Source organism: Homarus americanus, unplaced genomic scaffold, assembly GCF_018991925.1.
Source record: "Homarus americanus isolate GMGI-L3 unplaced genomic scaffold, GMGI_Hamer_2.0 scaffold16430, whole genome shotgun sequence".
Taxonomy (NCBI): Eukaryota; Metazoa; Arthropoda; class Malacostraca; order Decapoda; family Nephropidae; genus Homarus; species Homarus americanus.
This window is the reverse complement of record NW_024729259.1, coordinates 338,947-355,863: the sequence shown is the minus strand read 5'-3', so window position 1 is coordinate 355,863 and position 16,917 is coordinate 338,947. Positions and strand designations below refer to the sequence as shown.

The following is a 16,917-nucleotide window of genomic DNA, read 5'->3' as shown; positions in this document are numbered from 1 at the left end:
ATGGGGTCATGTCATTTCACACACACGCACTCACACACACCATCTGTAAGGGAATTACTACACCACGTCAAGCCCCTCATAACACCATCTGTCGAGGTCAGCGTAAAAGGCCTTCTTGATGTCATCCTCTGCATACAGTGCTGGGACGTATCCACGGAAGGCATGACGTGAGTGATTCAGTGGGACTCGGAGCGTCATGAGGCGCTCGTTGATTCCAATAGGCATTTCAGTTACCCTGTGTAGGATGCGTTGGCGAATGGCAAAGACAAATCTATAAATGCAGTTTCTCTCTGCAGCAGGCTTACCCTTCACGAAGAAGGCACAGCCAGACCCCTGTTCTGTGATATGACCCCTGTCTGGGAGCCAGGACTCACTAAAGGATGTTATACCTAGCCAGGTCTTTTGCCACAAATGCGGTTCTTCTTTCAGGACGCTCACTGTTGTCGTTATCCTTAACATCAACCACTTTAGTGTAAGCAGTGACTCGAGGTGACCTGTTTTCTGGCACAGGAGTAGTCTTCCCGAAGATTCCTGTTGTCGCAAGAAGCAGCAGTAAATACTTGACTCTCATGTTGTCAGGACAATCACAGTTTACTCGCTTGGTGTTTGACGCAGTGGGACGTAACTGTCTACTCCACTGGATTAACTCCAACTGAGAATCTGTTGACAAACTTTCACTGAGCTTCCACACCGGAAACTGACTTACACCAGCAGACAACTTAATACGCAAATGCGCAAATTAAAGTCTAGTGTTCGAGTCCAGTTTGGCCTGAACACAAGTAAGTCGGTTGTTATCGCGCGTCTAAAGATCAACCCGCTGAACGCTAGTAACCAGATAAGTATTGAAATGATAAATTCGGGATTTTTGCTCCAATTACTTCGTAGTTTAAGTAAATATAATATTACGATGTACTAAAGAAAAATAATGAATAACTGAATAGTCATTATGTTAACGTTGGAAACTTGTTATTTTTACACTACTTGTACAATATTTCCTGAAAATTTACATCGCCCGTGGACTCGCTCGCACGCCCTTGGGTTTTTACACTACCAAAGGAGCTAAGACAGCTAATTTCTTATTAGTCCTCACATCATCGTATAAATAAGCAAATTTACTTTGATGATTTACTGCTTTTTTCTTTTATTTTAGCCAGTGGCAGATATTGGGCTGAATGGATTTTAGGGATCATATGAAGATCTCTCCCCCCATCCCCCAGAGCAGCCAACTAAAGTCTTTTTTACTTTTTCTTTTATCCTCTTCACCACTGATCGGCTAGTTAGCCGCTTGGGCGATCGGTCACGTTTCTGTTATGCACTGTTGGCAAGTACTGGGCATGTACCGGCTCCTGAATATACCTGAACCTGCTCCAGTGTTGGTCAAGTCTGGTCTTGAAAGAGCTCACACTCGGTGCCGTCACAACACTTTCTGGCAAATTGTTCCAAGAGTTCACAAGTCTCACTCCGAAAAAGTTTGCCATCACAGTTTTCTGGACTTGCGGCTTCTTCAATCTTGAGCTGTGACCCCTTGTGGGGCGAGAGTCCGTCAGCTCCAAGTAAAGACACCCAACTGAGTAGTGCCCCTTGAGATGCTTATACACCTCAATTAGGTCACCCTGTCCGTCTGTAGTAGAAGCTAGGCAAGTTTAGGCGCTCCAATCTCTCAGGGTAGCTGAAGTGCCGAAGTGCAGGCACCAGTCTGGTGGCCCTCTGAACATTTTAAACCAACTGACCGTCCCTAGCATATCTCGGGGACCAGACGGGGTGACAGTACTCCAGATGGGGAAGCACTTCACTCTTGAAGATCGTTACGAGGGACGGACCGTCTAGATATCTGAACGACCTTCTTATAAGACCCAATAATTTATTTTTCTGATTTACTTTCTTCTCGCAATGGCCCGAAAACTTCAGCTTATTGTCAACATACACACCTAGGTCCTTCTCACATTCAGTTTCAAATAGTGCAGTTTCTTCATCCCGTTGGGACATAGGATACTCCTCCTTACCGTTGGTACGCCCCAGGTGCATCCTCTTACACTTCGTGACATTGAATCTCATCAGCCATTTCTTCGACCATTCTTAGAGCCCACAGAGGTCCTTTTGCACCTCTTCACAGTCCGATGGGTTCTTGATTTCCAGAAACAACTTGGCGTCATCGGCAAACATTTGTATGGAAGAGTGTACAACGTCAGGCATGTCATTTATGAAACAAACAAACAACAGCGGGCCCAAAACACTACCCTGTGGTACCCCGCTTGTGACAGGTATGGATGATGATTTCGTGCCATTAATCACCACACACTGCTTGTAGTCATGTAGAAAGTCTTCTATCCACGCTAGGACATTTCCCAGAATTCTGTACCATTCCAGTTTGATTTTCAGCCTTTCGTGGGGTACAATGTCGAAAGCCTTGGCAAAATCTAGGTAAATATTGTCGATATTACCACCCCGTTCCAGAATATGGGTCCAAATATATCCAATACCTTGAGGAATTGTGTTAAGCGGGAGCGCCCCGGCATAAAACCGTGTTGGGAATCCTTTACAAGGTTGTTTCATAGTAGATGTTCCATCGCAGCATCTCTGATAATACTCTCAAGTCCTTTACATATTATGCTGGTCAGGCTCACCGGTCTATAGTTGTTCGTGGAGTGGCAATCGCCCTTCTTGAAGATAGACTCACATAAGCCACTTTGCATTCATGGGGACCGTTTGTTCATCCAGGCATTTACAAAACTGGATCTTCAGGGGCTCGGCAAGCTCGTTGCACAACTCTCTCAGCACTCTTGGATGCACCATATCAGGGCCGGGACTCTTATGGACCTTAAGCTTTGACAGGCTACTTATCCCCTCACTAGTTTTAGTACCTTAAGTCGACTAATGAATCGTCTTCCCAACGTATACAAGATGTATTTCTTTTATTTAAGTTGACCGCAAAGTCAACCATTTGCTGTTATAAGAAAATGGTGGTTGAACATAATCAATATTTTCGGTAACTATTATAAAAAGAATATGTAACCATAAGCAAGCTGATGCTATAAGTATAATGTACTCTAGTGTGCTATATTACTGCGCCTCAACAAAAAATGCTTTAAGTACATACGTGTTATTGGGTAGTAATTCGATGGTAAAGGTTAGGTTTAATTAAACCATGGACACTACTAACAACAACAGATTTTCTTGTGTATTTTGTGTTGTTTCAAACGAATCTGACCTTTATTCCGTCACAAATGAGCCGGCTTTTTTTTCTCTAGAAAACCTACCTAACCTAACCTACCTAACCTAACCTAACCTAACCTACCTAACCTTAACTAACTCCGCCTGAAGACCCCCCCCCCCCCACCCCGTCAGCGCTACCTGGGGAGATGCTTCAGATTTCTTTCAAAACAATAAAATGTCTTAAAACACTTTAAGGTATTAAAATGGAATGTATGATATCAATAAATATATTTTCTCAAAATATTTGAGAATTCATAAACAAATATTGCAATAAATTATACATGTATCTACAAACAAAATAGGAAACAAGAACAACACGCATCACATACACAACCAAGGTAGAGCCTCCTCGAGACTAGTACCCTGTAGCACACTGAGAACACATGACATCTCAACTTTCGTCTTATCGAGTCGAAATACAGGAAAGTTCTGTCTTCCTTAGATTCTAATAGTTGTTGTCAAACGCATGGAATGACGGGGTCGACGAGCATAAAGACATTAGCTGCTGAAGCACAGAGATACACAAACACAACAGGAGTGACCTTGACACACTTGGATGTGATCAGTACAGTACAGTCCTCGCCATGACTCCGTCTAACAGAATAATCTGTTTCAATCAAACATTTAACACTTGGTTAGAATCGGGAGTGTTAATGGTAAAGCTTATGTGAAATAATAATAAAGACTGATGTACTATCAATCCCAGAATTATAATGTCACATAATGTTCTGACATCACAGGAAGTGTTGGCACATAAAACTTGTGTATGTTTACAGCTCACACTGGGGGTAATGTCTTCTCCACTTTGTTTACATTATTTTGAGATTCTTCCCCAACTCTCACTGAATCACGAGTTGTTTTCGGGATGAGAATTTGGTTGGTGATGTTGTTGATGTTAACGAAGAGGTTTGATATGTTCATCCTAGCATCAGGCTTATGTACTGTGACTACATCTTGGCACGAGGCTTCTCCTGGCCTCATGATTGCCCTGAGGGAAGTCTTGATACTGTGTATTAACTTGTGAGACTTGATATTCGAGTTATTTCCTGAACTAGATTTCACTGTAGCTTCAGGTTTTTGATACACAAATTTTTGGAGATCTATATGGTGGTGGTGAATGTTGTAATGGTCGGGAAGGACAGGGAGACTGGGCGTGGATAGGGCCAGCGCCAAGGAGTCGGTGGCAAGCCAGGAGTCGGTTCTCATCACTAGAGACTTGTTGGTGATGGGTCCTGAGGCTTTGCTGGGCTTGGCGCCTTCGACGTCATACTGACCAGACTTGTCGGCACACATGATGACGCTGTTAGAAGATATTACAATATAATTATAGCTTGCCATAAAATTTTCAACATTTATTACAACAAGTAACTGATTCACTCACCATCAGTTCTCTCGTAAAGAATGACAATTAATTTGTGGTTTACTAAAACACTGAAGAAGACGTACCAGAAGAAAACGATCATGAGGCCGCTGGCTGAAGCTCCCAGGAAGAAATGGGCTGAGGGGAAGACGCTGACGGTGGCGTGGTAGATGGCGGTGTAGAGGGCAGAGTTGACCATGGGCATGAGGCCGTCAAGGGCTCCCAGCACAGCAGACACCTTACCTGGAGAGTACAGGCAGGGAACACTTAGATACAGTGCAGATGTAAACATGTAAAAATAACGTTATCAAGTTCAGTTTCATCTGTTCTCCATGTAAACACGTAATGTAACAAGAGTAACTCACCGATCTCATCCCTGGCGACGAACTTGGTCATCATGGCCCGCTGGGCGATGGTGCAGGAGTTGAGCAGCAGAGCCGCTACTGGAGCTGAGGGAACAAGTAACACGTCACCTTGTGATCCACCACATATCACTATTAACAAACATCAACTATACTCCAAGTATATCACTTGACAATCTCAGGAGGGGCAACTCACCTATCCAGATAAAATATGGTCGAGTGTCGGAGATACAGCCGTAGACGACATACTCGAGGACCCCGGACATGGCCCCCACCATGGCCAGCACATTGTCTGCCACCCCCAGACGGCCACTCAGTAGTGGCACCGCCACCAGGGAACCTGAAGCACCACCACAACCACTTTATTACAGCCGCTACAGGAAACATGTTGTATTTTTCTACACAAAATATACCTCCATATTATTCTTAAATGTAAAATAAAATATGAAGAAGTCTCCTTCCAAGGCTTATCAGTGACACGTATTAGCATTATTGCCTGAGACAAATTTGAGAGTAAAAGTGATAATGTGTCTTACCTGTAGTAGCCACGAGGTTCTTGTAGGTAACCCAGAGGCTGTAGTCGCTGGCCTCCCAGCCCAGCACGTGGCGCGTGAAGGCGAACACGTAAGGCGCTGAAAAGGTCACCAAATATTTAGTGTGAAAACTATTGACTGTCAGTCACCATATTATAATTTATTACTTGGCGTACGTGTGTATCTTGCCATTAAATAATGATGTAAGTATCATTAGTTAATTGTAACTTTCATTTATACTTACATCTTGTGACTCGTCTGAGGAGGCTGGTGAAGATGAGGATAAGGATGAGGGCTCGAGTGTTACCCTCACGTTGCCTCAGAGTCGACTTGAAACTGTCAAAGATGCGGCGCGGGTTGAAGAAGTCCTTGATCATGATGGAGAGAGTTGGGCGGGTGTTGTGGAATGTGGAGGAGGGTGTTGCCTTCACTTCCATCCCGTACACCACCGCCACACTGTCCCGCAGCTCCACCTGGGACTTGTGTCCCGGGGCGTTGGCCTCGGCCTTCCTGGCGAAGGGTCCGTGACTCTCAGGAAGGCACACGACCACGTACACCACGGCCATCAGAGACAGCGTGAGGGAAGTAGCGAAGAGTGGTAGGTAGCCGCCCCACGTGTAGATGTAAGTGCCCATCAGAGTACCGACGGGGCCTCCCAAGAACCAGATGCTGTTGGCCAGTCCCACTCTTGATGTGCGCGACTCTTCTGAAGACACGTCACTGATGTACGAGTTGGCCGCCGTCAGGAATGACACGGTGCCGCCTCCCAGAGTGTCTAGCAGTGTGACCAAGAGCAGCATTTCGGCAGGCCACTGCGGTGCCAAAGACGCCAACAAGTAGCCTGCGGCGTGGAGAACGTGACCCACCTGCACTGCCACCAGTGGCACCTTCCTCCCATACTTGTCACTCCAGGCGCCCATGAAGAGGATGAAGAAGAGTGGGAGAGCGGCGGCGATGATGCCATTATAGAGGGCGAACACGCTGTACCTCTGCTGCACCTCCACACTGGCTGCTGGATCACTCTTGAGGTCGTCGCACACTTGCTGGGAGAAGCCACTGCCCACTCGGCACACTCGCTCCATCTGCATGTTCTCTATGTACACGTGCATGTTGGAGAAGGCCAGACCATCGAGCAGCATCAGCGGCTCCACAGTCACGCTCTTCATTACACTCATCACACGAGAGCTCCAGCCTTTAGTATTTTTGGGATCACCTTCCATCTTCTGCTGACGTTCACTCATTGTTGTCAAGTAAAATACAAGTTTATTTTTTCCAATGCTGCAGTACTTAAAAAGTGATGTTCCTGACTATATTAGTGTTAGCTATAAGTTTATACCCCTTTATCTAACTAACTGTAATATAAATTTAATATCACTATTAACTTGGCCGAGGCAGCTATTGTGATGTTTCTGCTGCACTCTGCCGTTGGCCTATGAGGTGAGTGCAAGGTGACCACTGTTAATATACCCTTTAGCATCCGCCTACCTGAGAAGAGTGACGTCAGCCAGAGGAGTAGGGAATCACCCCGACAGTATTAGGGTGAGAGCTATCGCCCCTCATGCAGGCCTCTCCTCCCCATGAATGTTATCACCCCTCCCTTCACAGGTATCTCTCACAGATCATTTTTGTTTATTAATTATTTTAACAGATTTTAAAACACGTTGATAATTATAAAAACTGAAATCAATCTGTAAGACTACTTTACTTTTTTTCCCTCTGTGTGTCTGTCTGTCTATCTCTTGTTACGACCGAGTCGTATTTTTTTATTTTTTTTGTTATATAACATGCTTCCATGTTCCATATTATTCCTGTAATAATGTGTTATATTTACTATTACATTATCTAGTCGCCTTACCCTGTGCTGTTAAGGTTTTAACTGTTATTATTTGTTCAAGCCCATCTTATTTCTTCATTTATTATTGTAACAAGCATTCTGTGTTACTCTAACGACCATCTGCATCGTTAAACGACCCATGTTCACCGGCTGGTCGCTTGGCGCGAACCGACCATATATATAGTACTCCACCTGGAGACAGAGGCAGTTCAGTCCTCTTGTCATACAGTTCACATCCTTTGAGTGACTCTCGTCACCTGTGACTTATACTTCATTTATTTGTGTTGTTCCTGTCGCCACCAATGTGGTATATCTATGTGAGTACCTATTTATGTCTCTATTTATGTCCATCAGTATTTCCTTCGTTACATTTAAGTAATTCAGTGTTGTTTCACGTTAGTTAATTTCAGTGTTTGTTTTTATATGTTTATGTAGGGTTAACGTAATCCAATGCTTTATTTTTATTCTTTTGATGTTTCCATGTTTAGTATCATTTGTCTTAAAAGTTTCGATGGCGAATCAATTTGTTGTGACAGCCTACGAGGCTCTGTGTGTTAATATTTAATTAAATTCTTAAAGGTTTACTTTATTTATTTTTATTCCATTTCAATTTACTTCACTTTTTTGTTTGGTTACGCCTAGAACCTGGATATTTAAGTAAATTAAGAGACGGCGTAACACTCTGTCTGTAAATAATTAAGCACAGGTTTATGCATTGGTCAAGTTTACCTGTGCCCCACCATTAAGGACAAAGGTCATTACTCTTAGGACAGAAGACACCTGGGTATAAAAAGCACAACATCTCTATATATTGTCTAGTTTTTCCCATTACGAAGATCCACCACACGATGTTGTCTGTGTGTGTGTATATTATAATCAGCAAGGATCACCTGAAGATTAACAACCACCATATTAATTTTCCCCTGTATAGTTTGACCCTTTGGTATATTTATCTTAAGATGAACCTAACCTAACGCTAACATAACAGTCTATATTAACCTAGCCTAACTTAACTTAATTTAACTTAACCTAACCCTCCCAGGAAAACATTAGGGTGTTTAACTTTCAGGTAAAATAAACTGGGGTGTTTTATTCTCAGGTGACTAATACATATTTATTAAACACCTTGATATACCATCTACTTTAGTCATACTTCACACAACACAACACACACACACACACACACACACACCTACCTTGATGCTATTAATATTTATCCAACCCACATGGCTGTCAAGAGCAGTAAACCGCTAAGAAAGGACCTAAAAACTAGCTCCGTCCTCTTGCACCGAGCGTCTCAAGGCAACACACCAGGCCAACAGACCCGCACTCTTCACTCCAACACCCAAACGCATATTAGAGATTTTGAACCATCGTGTTTTAGGTATGTCTTCTGATTTACACCTTATTTACAGATTTCAACCAATGAGCCCAAGTATACATTCCAATTGACTAATCACGTGTCCAAGTAAACAAATTAATTACCTAACCATTTAACTCCCGATCTCCGCCACAAGTTCAAACCTAACCTAACCTGGTAAAGGCTAGAGCACACATAAGTGAATAGTGTTTAGTGTGAAATAAAATAGGCGGATTACCTGAAGATTGAACACCCTCCCCCCATACATACACATTCTCTTCTAAAGTTTACAGAGGTGACGATGCAGGACCCAGACAAGAGGATGTTGACCTATGCTGTAAACAAGGCCCCTTGGTCAGGTCACCTCGCGTCCAACACCTCATCCAGGATCCTTGTATAATAAGACTTGTTGATATAACCCAACACTTTCACTCCTCTATCACTGACTAACTTGGTAAACTCTGCCACGGTAAAGTTAATTAAAGGTGGTTAGGTTAGGTTAAGTTAGTTTATGTTAGGTTAATCTTAAGGTGATATGGGTGGAAGGAAGGTTAGGGTAGGGGAGGGGGTTAATTTATATCTATTTTGTTATTCTATTATTTCGTGTCTTTTGTTTCGGTTGAGTTTGTAAGACTGTGCAGAGAAAGGGAGTGAGTATATACATAGACAATGATACAGGTTATACAAACAATATACATAAGAGTGCAAGTATACATTGTTACATAGACAGTCCAGATATACATTGATAAAATAAGTATAGATTTAACTAAGGACAACTACCGACACAGTACCATGATGGTTTGTTTACGTAATGTTAAATCATACACATTCCTCTTGTTACTTTCGGTTAATGCCTCTCAAATTAACCCAGATGGCGTCATTATGTCTGTCAGGTTAGGTTAGGATTTTTTTTATCAATTCTCCTATCTGTTCTGGTGGTCACTCACGGTCAGTCTCACACGAGTATAGGTCACAACTTCTCTCTTTAAAAATCATCACATTGTAATTTGTCACTCGCATTCCTCTCTAATGATGTCTAGCCTCACTCCTGTCTTCTCTACCTCCTCGCGTCTCCACACCTCGCCCATGACACACCCTCTTCTATATTTCTTCATCTCTTAAGGCTGAAGTAGTTCCGCCCACGACTGGTGACTTCACCCGCATCCTCTACACCCACCTCCTTCCTCTACACCCACCCGCATCTTCTACACCCACCCGCATCCTCCTATACATCCACCTCGCCCTCACCCGCATCCTCCACTCACCGCATCCTCCACTCACGGCATCCTCCACACTCACCCGCATCCTCCACACCCACCCGCATCCTCCTCATATACATCCACCTCACCCTCTCCACACCTATACTCCCCACCCACCCTCCTCCCCACTTACGCTCCTCTCCACCCACACTTCTTTCCTACCTACACATCCTCCCCACCTACACCCCTTCCCCACCTACACCCCTTCCCCACCTACACCCCTTCCCCACCCACACATCCTCCCCACCTACACCCCTTCCCCACACTCTCCATCACCGTTCCCCGTAAGACCAATACTAGCTGTCCTTGTTAAAAAATTCTCTTCCTCCGTGTCGTCACATCTCACTCAAGGTCGTTACAGTAAGCTCGTCCCTACTACCCTCTCCAGCACCATGCACGACTGTGGAACTGACATGAACTGTTTCGACTTCCTATACAGGTATACTTCCTGTTTTTAATGATTACCATATGGAGGTCACCTGGAGACTCGATCTTCCACTACCTTATTTCCCTCCCTAAAGCTAACCTAACTTACTGAGCTTTAATCTAACCTAACCTAATCTAACCTAACATAGCTTTACCATGTCTGACCTAAATTAATATAATCTGACCTGAATTAACCTAATATTAATCTAAACTAATCCAATTTAAATCTAAACTTATCTGATCTCCCAGGTAGAGTTAAGGTGTTTAAATCACCAAGTGAAATAAGCTAGGGTGGCTAATCATCAGGTGATCCCAAATACCTTTAGAATACTGATAATTGTGGTTTTAATAACTGTATATACTATGATACAAGTAGTTTTTTCTAAATATAAAAACGAGAATATTATAATTTTAGGGATATATTTAATACGAAATGCCGAACGCTTTATATTATCACTGTAATACAACTTAGAACACTGATGGATAACGATGTACTTTAACGAACAGGCTAGAATGGTGACCTTTGGGCATGATATAGCACACTGTATTATAGAGCTTCGGTATCACAGGAAACCGGGAGGTCAGCACTAGAGTCGCCGGTCTTCACTTCCTCAATTGTAAAGTCTGGTAACAATTGTCAGGTGTGTTGTTGCAAGTTGCTGATAATTCATACACCGGAGGAAGCTGACTTACCCGACGCACCGAGTTGACGCACCTGACCTCGCTTACAACACATTACCTGCCGGCATGATGTGGTGAGAAAAATATGCTGTCAATAACTCTCGTATTGTAACGGTGCCTCCGTGGGCGTTCCTTCATATTTTATTTATTTTTTTATTTTGGCCTGAAGGAATTAAATGGCACTAAACTAATTCGTCTGCAACAGATATATAAATTTTTCTTCAACATCTTGAGGTTGATAGAAGCTACAATAGGCAAGGTGCTGACGGCTGACAAATTTTAAGCCACAGGTCAGAGGTAATTTTTTCATAGTATTGTTCAGTACCTAACACGGATGCTCCTGCAAGCTGCATCTTCAGGATCTGTCTTAAACAGCACATCTCGGCTCACGGTGGCGTCCTCAACAATGAAGAACTAGTATGTTCCCACCAGTCCACGTCCTTACAGATGGAAGGGGAAGCAGTCACCGATGGCCCAGGGCGACGAGGCAGACGCTACAGACCCGGGCCAATTCCCGCGCCCTCCTGACGTCACACTCCCCTGTCATTGGAGGATATGACTTTCTATATTAACCACGACCGAACAAGCTTCAGACTCATATCCTAACTGATTGCCTGTATAGCAGGAGCTAGTTGGCTTCTGGATACATGGGAAGAGCAATCCCATCTATACAGCATTACGCACAAGAACAGGAAAGGAGTAACTAAGACGAAACTAGCAGGTAAAGCATATCATCGACAACTTCATAATGTCAGCAGCCAAAATGGAGAGCGGCCAAAAGAGTTCAAAAAGTGTTTGTTCCCGAGTTATGGGCGTTCTGAAGGGGGTATCTGTGGAGCCGCTGATGCTGCTCGATGGTCTGGCCTTCTCCAACATGCACGTGTACATAGAGAACATGCAGATGGAGCGAGTGTGCCGAGTGGGCAGTGGCTTCTCCCAGCAAGTGTGCGACGACCTCAAGAGTGATCCAGCAGCCAGTGTGGAGGTGCAGCAGAGGTACAGCGTGTTCGCCCTCTATAATGGCATCATCGCCGCCGCTCTCCCACTCTTCTTCATCCTCTTCATGGGCGCCTGGAGTGACAAGTATGGCAGGAAGGTGCCACTGGTGGCAGTGCAGGTGGGTCACGTTCTCCACGCCGCAGGCTACTTGTTGGCGTCTTTGGCACCGCAGTGGCCTGCCGAAATGCTGCTCTTGGTCACACTGCTAGACACTCTGGGAGGCGGCACCGTGTCATTCCTGACGGCGGCCAACTCGTACATCAGTGACGTGTCTTCAGAAGAGTCGCGCACATCAAGAGTGGGACTGGCCAACAGCATCTGGTTCTTGGGAGGCCCCGTCGGTACTCTGATGGGCACTTACATCTACACGTGGGGCGGCTACCTACCACTCTTCGCTACTTCCCTCACGCTGTCTCTGATGGCCGTGGTGTACGTGGTCGTGTGCCTTCCTGAGAGTCACGGACCCTTCGCCAAGAAGGCCGACGCCAGCGCCCCGGGACACAAGTCCCAGGTGGAGCTGCGGGACAGTGTGGCGGTGGTGTACGGGATGGAAGTGAAGGCAACACCCTCCTCCACACTCCACAACACCCGCCCAACTCTCTCAATCATGATCAAGGACTTCTTCAACCCGCGCCGCATCTTTGACAGTTTCAAGTCGACTCTGAGGCAACGTGAGGGTAACACTCGAGCCCTCATCCTTATCCTCATCTTCACCAGCCTCCTCAGACGAGTCACAAGATGTAAGTATAAATGAAAGTTACAATTAACTAGTGATACTTTCATCATTATTTAATGGCAAGATACACACGTACGCCAAGTAATTAATTATAAGACAGTGACTGACAGTCAATAGTTTTCACACTAAATATTTGGTGACCTTTTCAGCGCCTTACGTGTTCGCCTTCACGCGCCACGTGCTGGGCTGGGAGGCCAGCGACTACAGCCTCTGGGTTACCTACAAGAACCTCGTGGCTACTACAGGTAAGACACATTATCACTTTTACTCTCAAATTTGTCTCAGGCAATAATGCTAATAAGTGTCACTGATAAGCCTTGGAAGGAGACTTTTCATATTTATTTTACATTTAAGAATAATATGGAGGTATATTTTGTGTAGAAAAATACAACATGTTTCCTGTAGCGGCTGTAATAAAGTGGTTGTGGTGGTGCTTCAGGTTCCCTGGTGGCGGTGCCACTACTGAGTGGCCGTCTGGGGGTGGCAGACAATGTGCTGGCCATGGTGGGGGCCATGTCCGGGGTCCTCGAGTATGTCGTCTACGGCTGTATCTCCGACACTCGACCATATTTTATCTGGATAGGTGAGTTGCCCCTCCTGAGATTGTTAAGTGATATACTTGGAGTATAGTTGATGTTTGTTAATAGTGATATGTGGTGGATCACAAGGTGACGTGTTACTTGTTCCCTCAGCTCCAGTAGCGGCTCTGCTGCTCAACTCCTGCACCATCGCCCAGCGGGCCATGATGACCAAGTTCGTCGCCAGGGATGAGATCGGTGAGTTACTCTTGTTACATTACGTGTTTACATGGAGAACAGATGAAACTGAACTTGATAACGTTATTTTTACATGTTTACATCTGCACTGTATCTAAGTGTTCCCTGCCTGTACTCTCCAGGTAAGGTGTCTGCTGTGCTGGGAGCCCTTGACGGCCTCATGCCCATGGTCAACTCTGCCCTCTACACCGCCATCTACCACGCCACCGTCAGCGTCTTCCCCTCAGCCCATTTCTTCCTGGGAGCTTCAGCCAGCGGCCTCATGATCGTTTTCTTCTGGTACGTCTTCTTCAGTGTTTTAGTTAACCACAAATTAATTGTCATTCTGTACGAGAGAACTGATGGTGAGTGACTGAACCTGGCAATTGTAAAATACTGTAATATAGTGTGTATGTTCACTATATTATATCCTCTCACTACAGCATCATCATCAACACCGACAAATCTGATGAGTATGACGTAGAAGGTGCCAAGCCCAGTGCTGCCTCTGACATCATCACCAGCAAGTCACTAGTGGTAAGGACCGACTCTTCCTGGCTGGCCTCTGACGCCCTGGCACTCGCCTTCTACACCTCCAGCCTGCACGTCCTGCCCGACCACCATCATAACCATCCAAAACAACAAACTGAGGAGATTCGCTACTAGACTGTGACGGTAATTGTCTAGTTCAGTGACGCAACAAAACAGAACCAAAGACTATTTATTTTTATTTGTTGAAAGAGAAAAAAGAGAAATAATGTAATTGCAACTTTTCACAGGTTAGGTTAAGTTAGGTTAGGTTTCGTTGGGTTAGGTTAGGTTACGTTGGGTTAGGTTAGGTTACGTTACATTTAGGTTAGCTTTAAGGTAGTTAGATTAAGTTAGCATTAGGTTACGTTAGGTTTCGCTAGGTTTAGGTTAGGTTATGTTAGGTTAGCGTTAGGGTGGTTAAACTGTAGGTGATCAAAGTTTGGGATGCTTAATCTACCCGTGATGCAAAATACTGTATATATATATATATAGAAGCCTTGATTTTGAGGGATAAGAAAAACTAATTGTAAGATATTTTTTCTTACTTTTGTATATATTATTTATCAAATAGTTTAATATGTATATAATTTATTACATAGGCCTAATATATTTACATTTTTATCACAGAGTTGATAAGAAAATTGTACAATACTTATTTATGATTATTTATCTCTGATAGTTTAATACAAAAAATATATAATAATTTGTTTATTTATGAATCCTGGCAACATTATCAAGCTAGAGGGTGGGAGGTGTGGGGGGGTAGACGGGGTGGGGGTAGACGGGGTGGGGGTAGATGGGGTGGAGTGTGAGGGTGGGAGGTAATTGGTTAGATGAAGCCCAGTCCAAATAGGCCTCATAAATTAGCCCTCACTTACAATAGCCCTCAGTTCTAATGGGCTTCAATCATTAGAAGTCCTAGTACTAATAGGTCCTAGTACTAACCGGTTCTAGTACTAATAATTCCTAGTACTCATAGGCCCCAGTCTAAATAGGCCCTAGTCTAAATAGGCCCCTTTCTAAATAATCCCTTGCATTATATACCTACATTGTTTATATACATACTGAGTCAATGTAAACTTGTATGGTGATATTACTGAATAAATATCTACCTCTATACACTTTTATCTATCCATCCACATATCGATAAAATCTATCCAGTTATTGATAATTTATTCATCCATCCATAATCTAACCATCTATCCATCTATATCTGTGTGTGTGTGTCAGTCTGGATTTGGTAATAGTGGTCATGTTGCAAGAAGAGTTCCTGTGTGTTATCCTGAAGGTGTTGGGTAAGAGTGACGCAGAGGAACAAGAACTGACTCTGTGCTAAGATTCCTGGTGTACCTAGAGTGGGGGGCTGATATGTGTGTGTGGTTGTGTGTGTGGTAGCGGAGATGCAAGGGGAGGGCGTAAAGGTGTACGGAGAGTTGGAGAAAGATAAGCTGGACGATAAAGAGGAACCAATTAAATGTTTGCTTTCTCCTCTCCTCTCTTTCCCCTTTCCTTCCCCCTTCCTCTCTCTCACTTTCTCTTCCCCCTTCCCCCTCTGCTTATTTCACCTGGAGTTTAATCATTCTAAAGGTACTCTAATCTAACCTAACCTTACCTAACCTAACCGAACAGAGAGACTGATAGATAGAGAGGAAGATATACATACATACATACATACATACATACATACATAGTGGCTGCCCATCGTGTAACAGGATGGTCGGCCCAAGGGTCACCTAGGCGTGAATTTGTTTAAGGTGTAAAACCTGTCGCCAACACAACAACCACACCGAGTTAACGAGCTGCATGACCCAGTGTCAAGGAATAGTCCGAGAAGACAGGACAACTCGCCAACTACAATGGCTAACCATTACCCCGGAACACGATCCACAAATCGACTAACATCCAGGTTCCCAATTACTGCTGGGTAGACAGAGGTAAATTGCGTAAAGAAACTTGCCCATAGTTTCACCCAGCCCGGGGATCAAACCCGGGTCCACTCGCTTGCGAGGCGACCACACACATACACACACACACACACACACACAGGGAGACTCGGTACGCCGGGGAAGGAGGGAAGGAGTGAACAAGACGACCTTCTACCAGCCAAGGACGACCGGGATAGAGGATAGCTTGACTACAGGAAGTGTGACGTCTTCAGCGGGACTCAACTCGATAATAAAACACCTGCAGGCTATTATGAAGTCTTCAGGTGCTTCGATAATGAACTTAACGTAACTTCTACACACACACAAACACACGCGACAAATTTAGCTTTCACATACCATTTAAAGGCCCAAACATTCTTGTATATAAACACACTACCAGTTTGACCGACAACACAGACGTTCCGGTTTTCTCTCGGGGTAAATCAAGTTTAGATCTTAAGCAAACGAGTAGCAAAATCGCAGGGGGAAAATGATCGGGTCGGTGGCATCAAGCTAGGGAGGTGCGGGGGAGCCGGGCGGGGATGTGCAGTGAATGGAGGGAGGGGATAGGCTGGAGAGGGTGCAGGGGGCCTGGTGCTGGGGAGTGGGGAGGCGGAGTGGGTAAGCATAAGTTACTTAACACATTAGTCAAGCTTTTGTCGTCGTTGATGACTGCCTACTTCGTTTTTCTGGGCTTTTATTCACTTCTCATCGTAGCCACAGCCTCTAACCTTAAGCTCAGTCATATACGGCCGCTGAACGTATTGTAATAAATCCATAAATACCCATAATAAGGACGATAAATTATTCATAAATGCACTCATGATTATTATTATTATTATTAGAGATACTTATCCCTCCTTTTGTTATGTAATATTTCTTCAGCGTTTAATAATAGTGCTACTGTTAAATTGTTGTTGGTGTTCCTTTAAGGATAGGAAGT

The 16,917-nt window shown here is 44.2% G+C and overlaps 2 protein-coding genes across 2 annotated transcripts; one reads left to right on the top strand and one right to left on the bottom strand.

Annotated features, from left to right (window-relative positions):
• Nucleotides 1-3,483: 3,483 nt before the first annotated feature.
• Nucleotides 3,484-6,888, bottom strand: LOC121866365 (proton-coupled folate transporter-like). The gene is made up of 6 exons (XM_042365987.1): nt 5,713-6,888; nt 5,472-5,567; nt 5,132-5,275; nt 4,939-5,022; nt 4,660-4,816; nt 3,484-4,513 (listed from the first exon to the last, which is right to left on the bottom strand). The coding sequence occupies exons 1-6, from the start codon at nt 6,707-6,709 to the stop codon at nt 3,991-3,993; spliced, it is 2,001 nt and encodes a 666-aa protein (XP_042221921.1). The 5' UTR covers nt 6,710-6,888; the 3' UTR covers nt 3,484-3,990.
• A 4,756-nt stretch (nt 6,889-11,644) lies between these two features.
• On the top strand, nt 11,645-14,304 carry LOC121866575 (proton-coupled folate transporter-like). The gene is made up of 6 exons (XM_042366343.1): nt 11,645-12,767; nt 12,913-13,008; nt 13,203-13,346; nt 13,456-13,539; nt 13,662-13,818; nt 13,962-14,304. The coding sequence occupies exons 1-6, from the start codon at nt 11,777-11,779 to the stop codon at nt 14,182-14,184; spliced, it is 1,695 nt and encodes a 564-aa protein (XP_042222277.1). The 5' UTR covers nt 11,645-11,776; the 3' UTR covers nt 14,185-14,304.
• The last annotated feature ends 2,613 nt before the right edge of the window (nt 14,305-16,917 follow it).

Coding starts and splice junctions, on each gene's coding strand:
- LOC121866575 (XM_042366343.1), top strand. CDS start 11,777: ATGTCAGCAGCCAAAATGGAGAGCGGCCAAAAGAGTTCAAAAAGTGTT. Junction 13,347..13,455: donor ACCATATTTTATCTGGATAG/GTGAGTTGCCCC, acceptor TTGTTCCCTCAG/CTCCAGTAGCGGCTCTGCTG. Junction 13,819..13,961: donor CTCATGATCGTTTTCTTCTG/GTACGTCTTCTT, acceptor CTCTCACTACAG/CATCATCATCAACACCGACA.
- LOC121866365 (XM_042365987.1), bottom strand. CDS start 6,709: ATGAGTGAACGTCAGCAGAAGATGGAAGGTGATCCCAAAAATACTAAA. Junction 5,023..5,131: donor ACCATATTTTATCTGGATAG/GTGAGTTGCCCC, acceptor TTGTTCCCTCAG/CTCCAGTAGCGGCTCTGCTG. Junction 4,514..4,659: donor CTCATGATCGTTTTCTTCTG/GTACGTCTTCTT, acceptor ATCTTCTAACAG/CGTCATCATGTGTGCCGACA.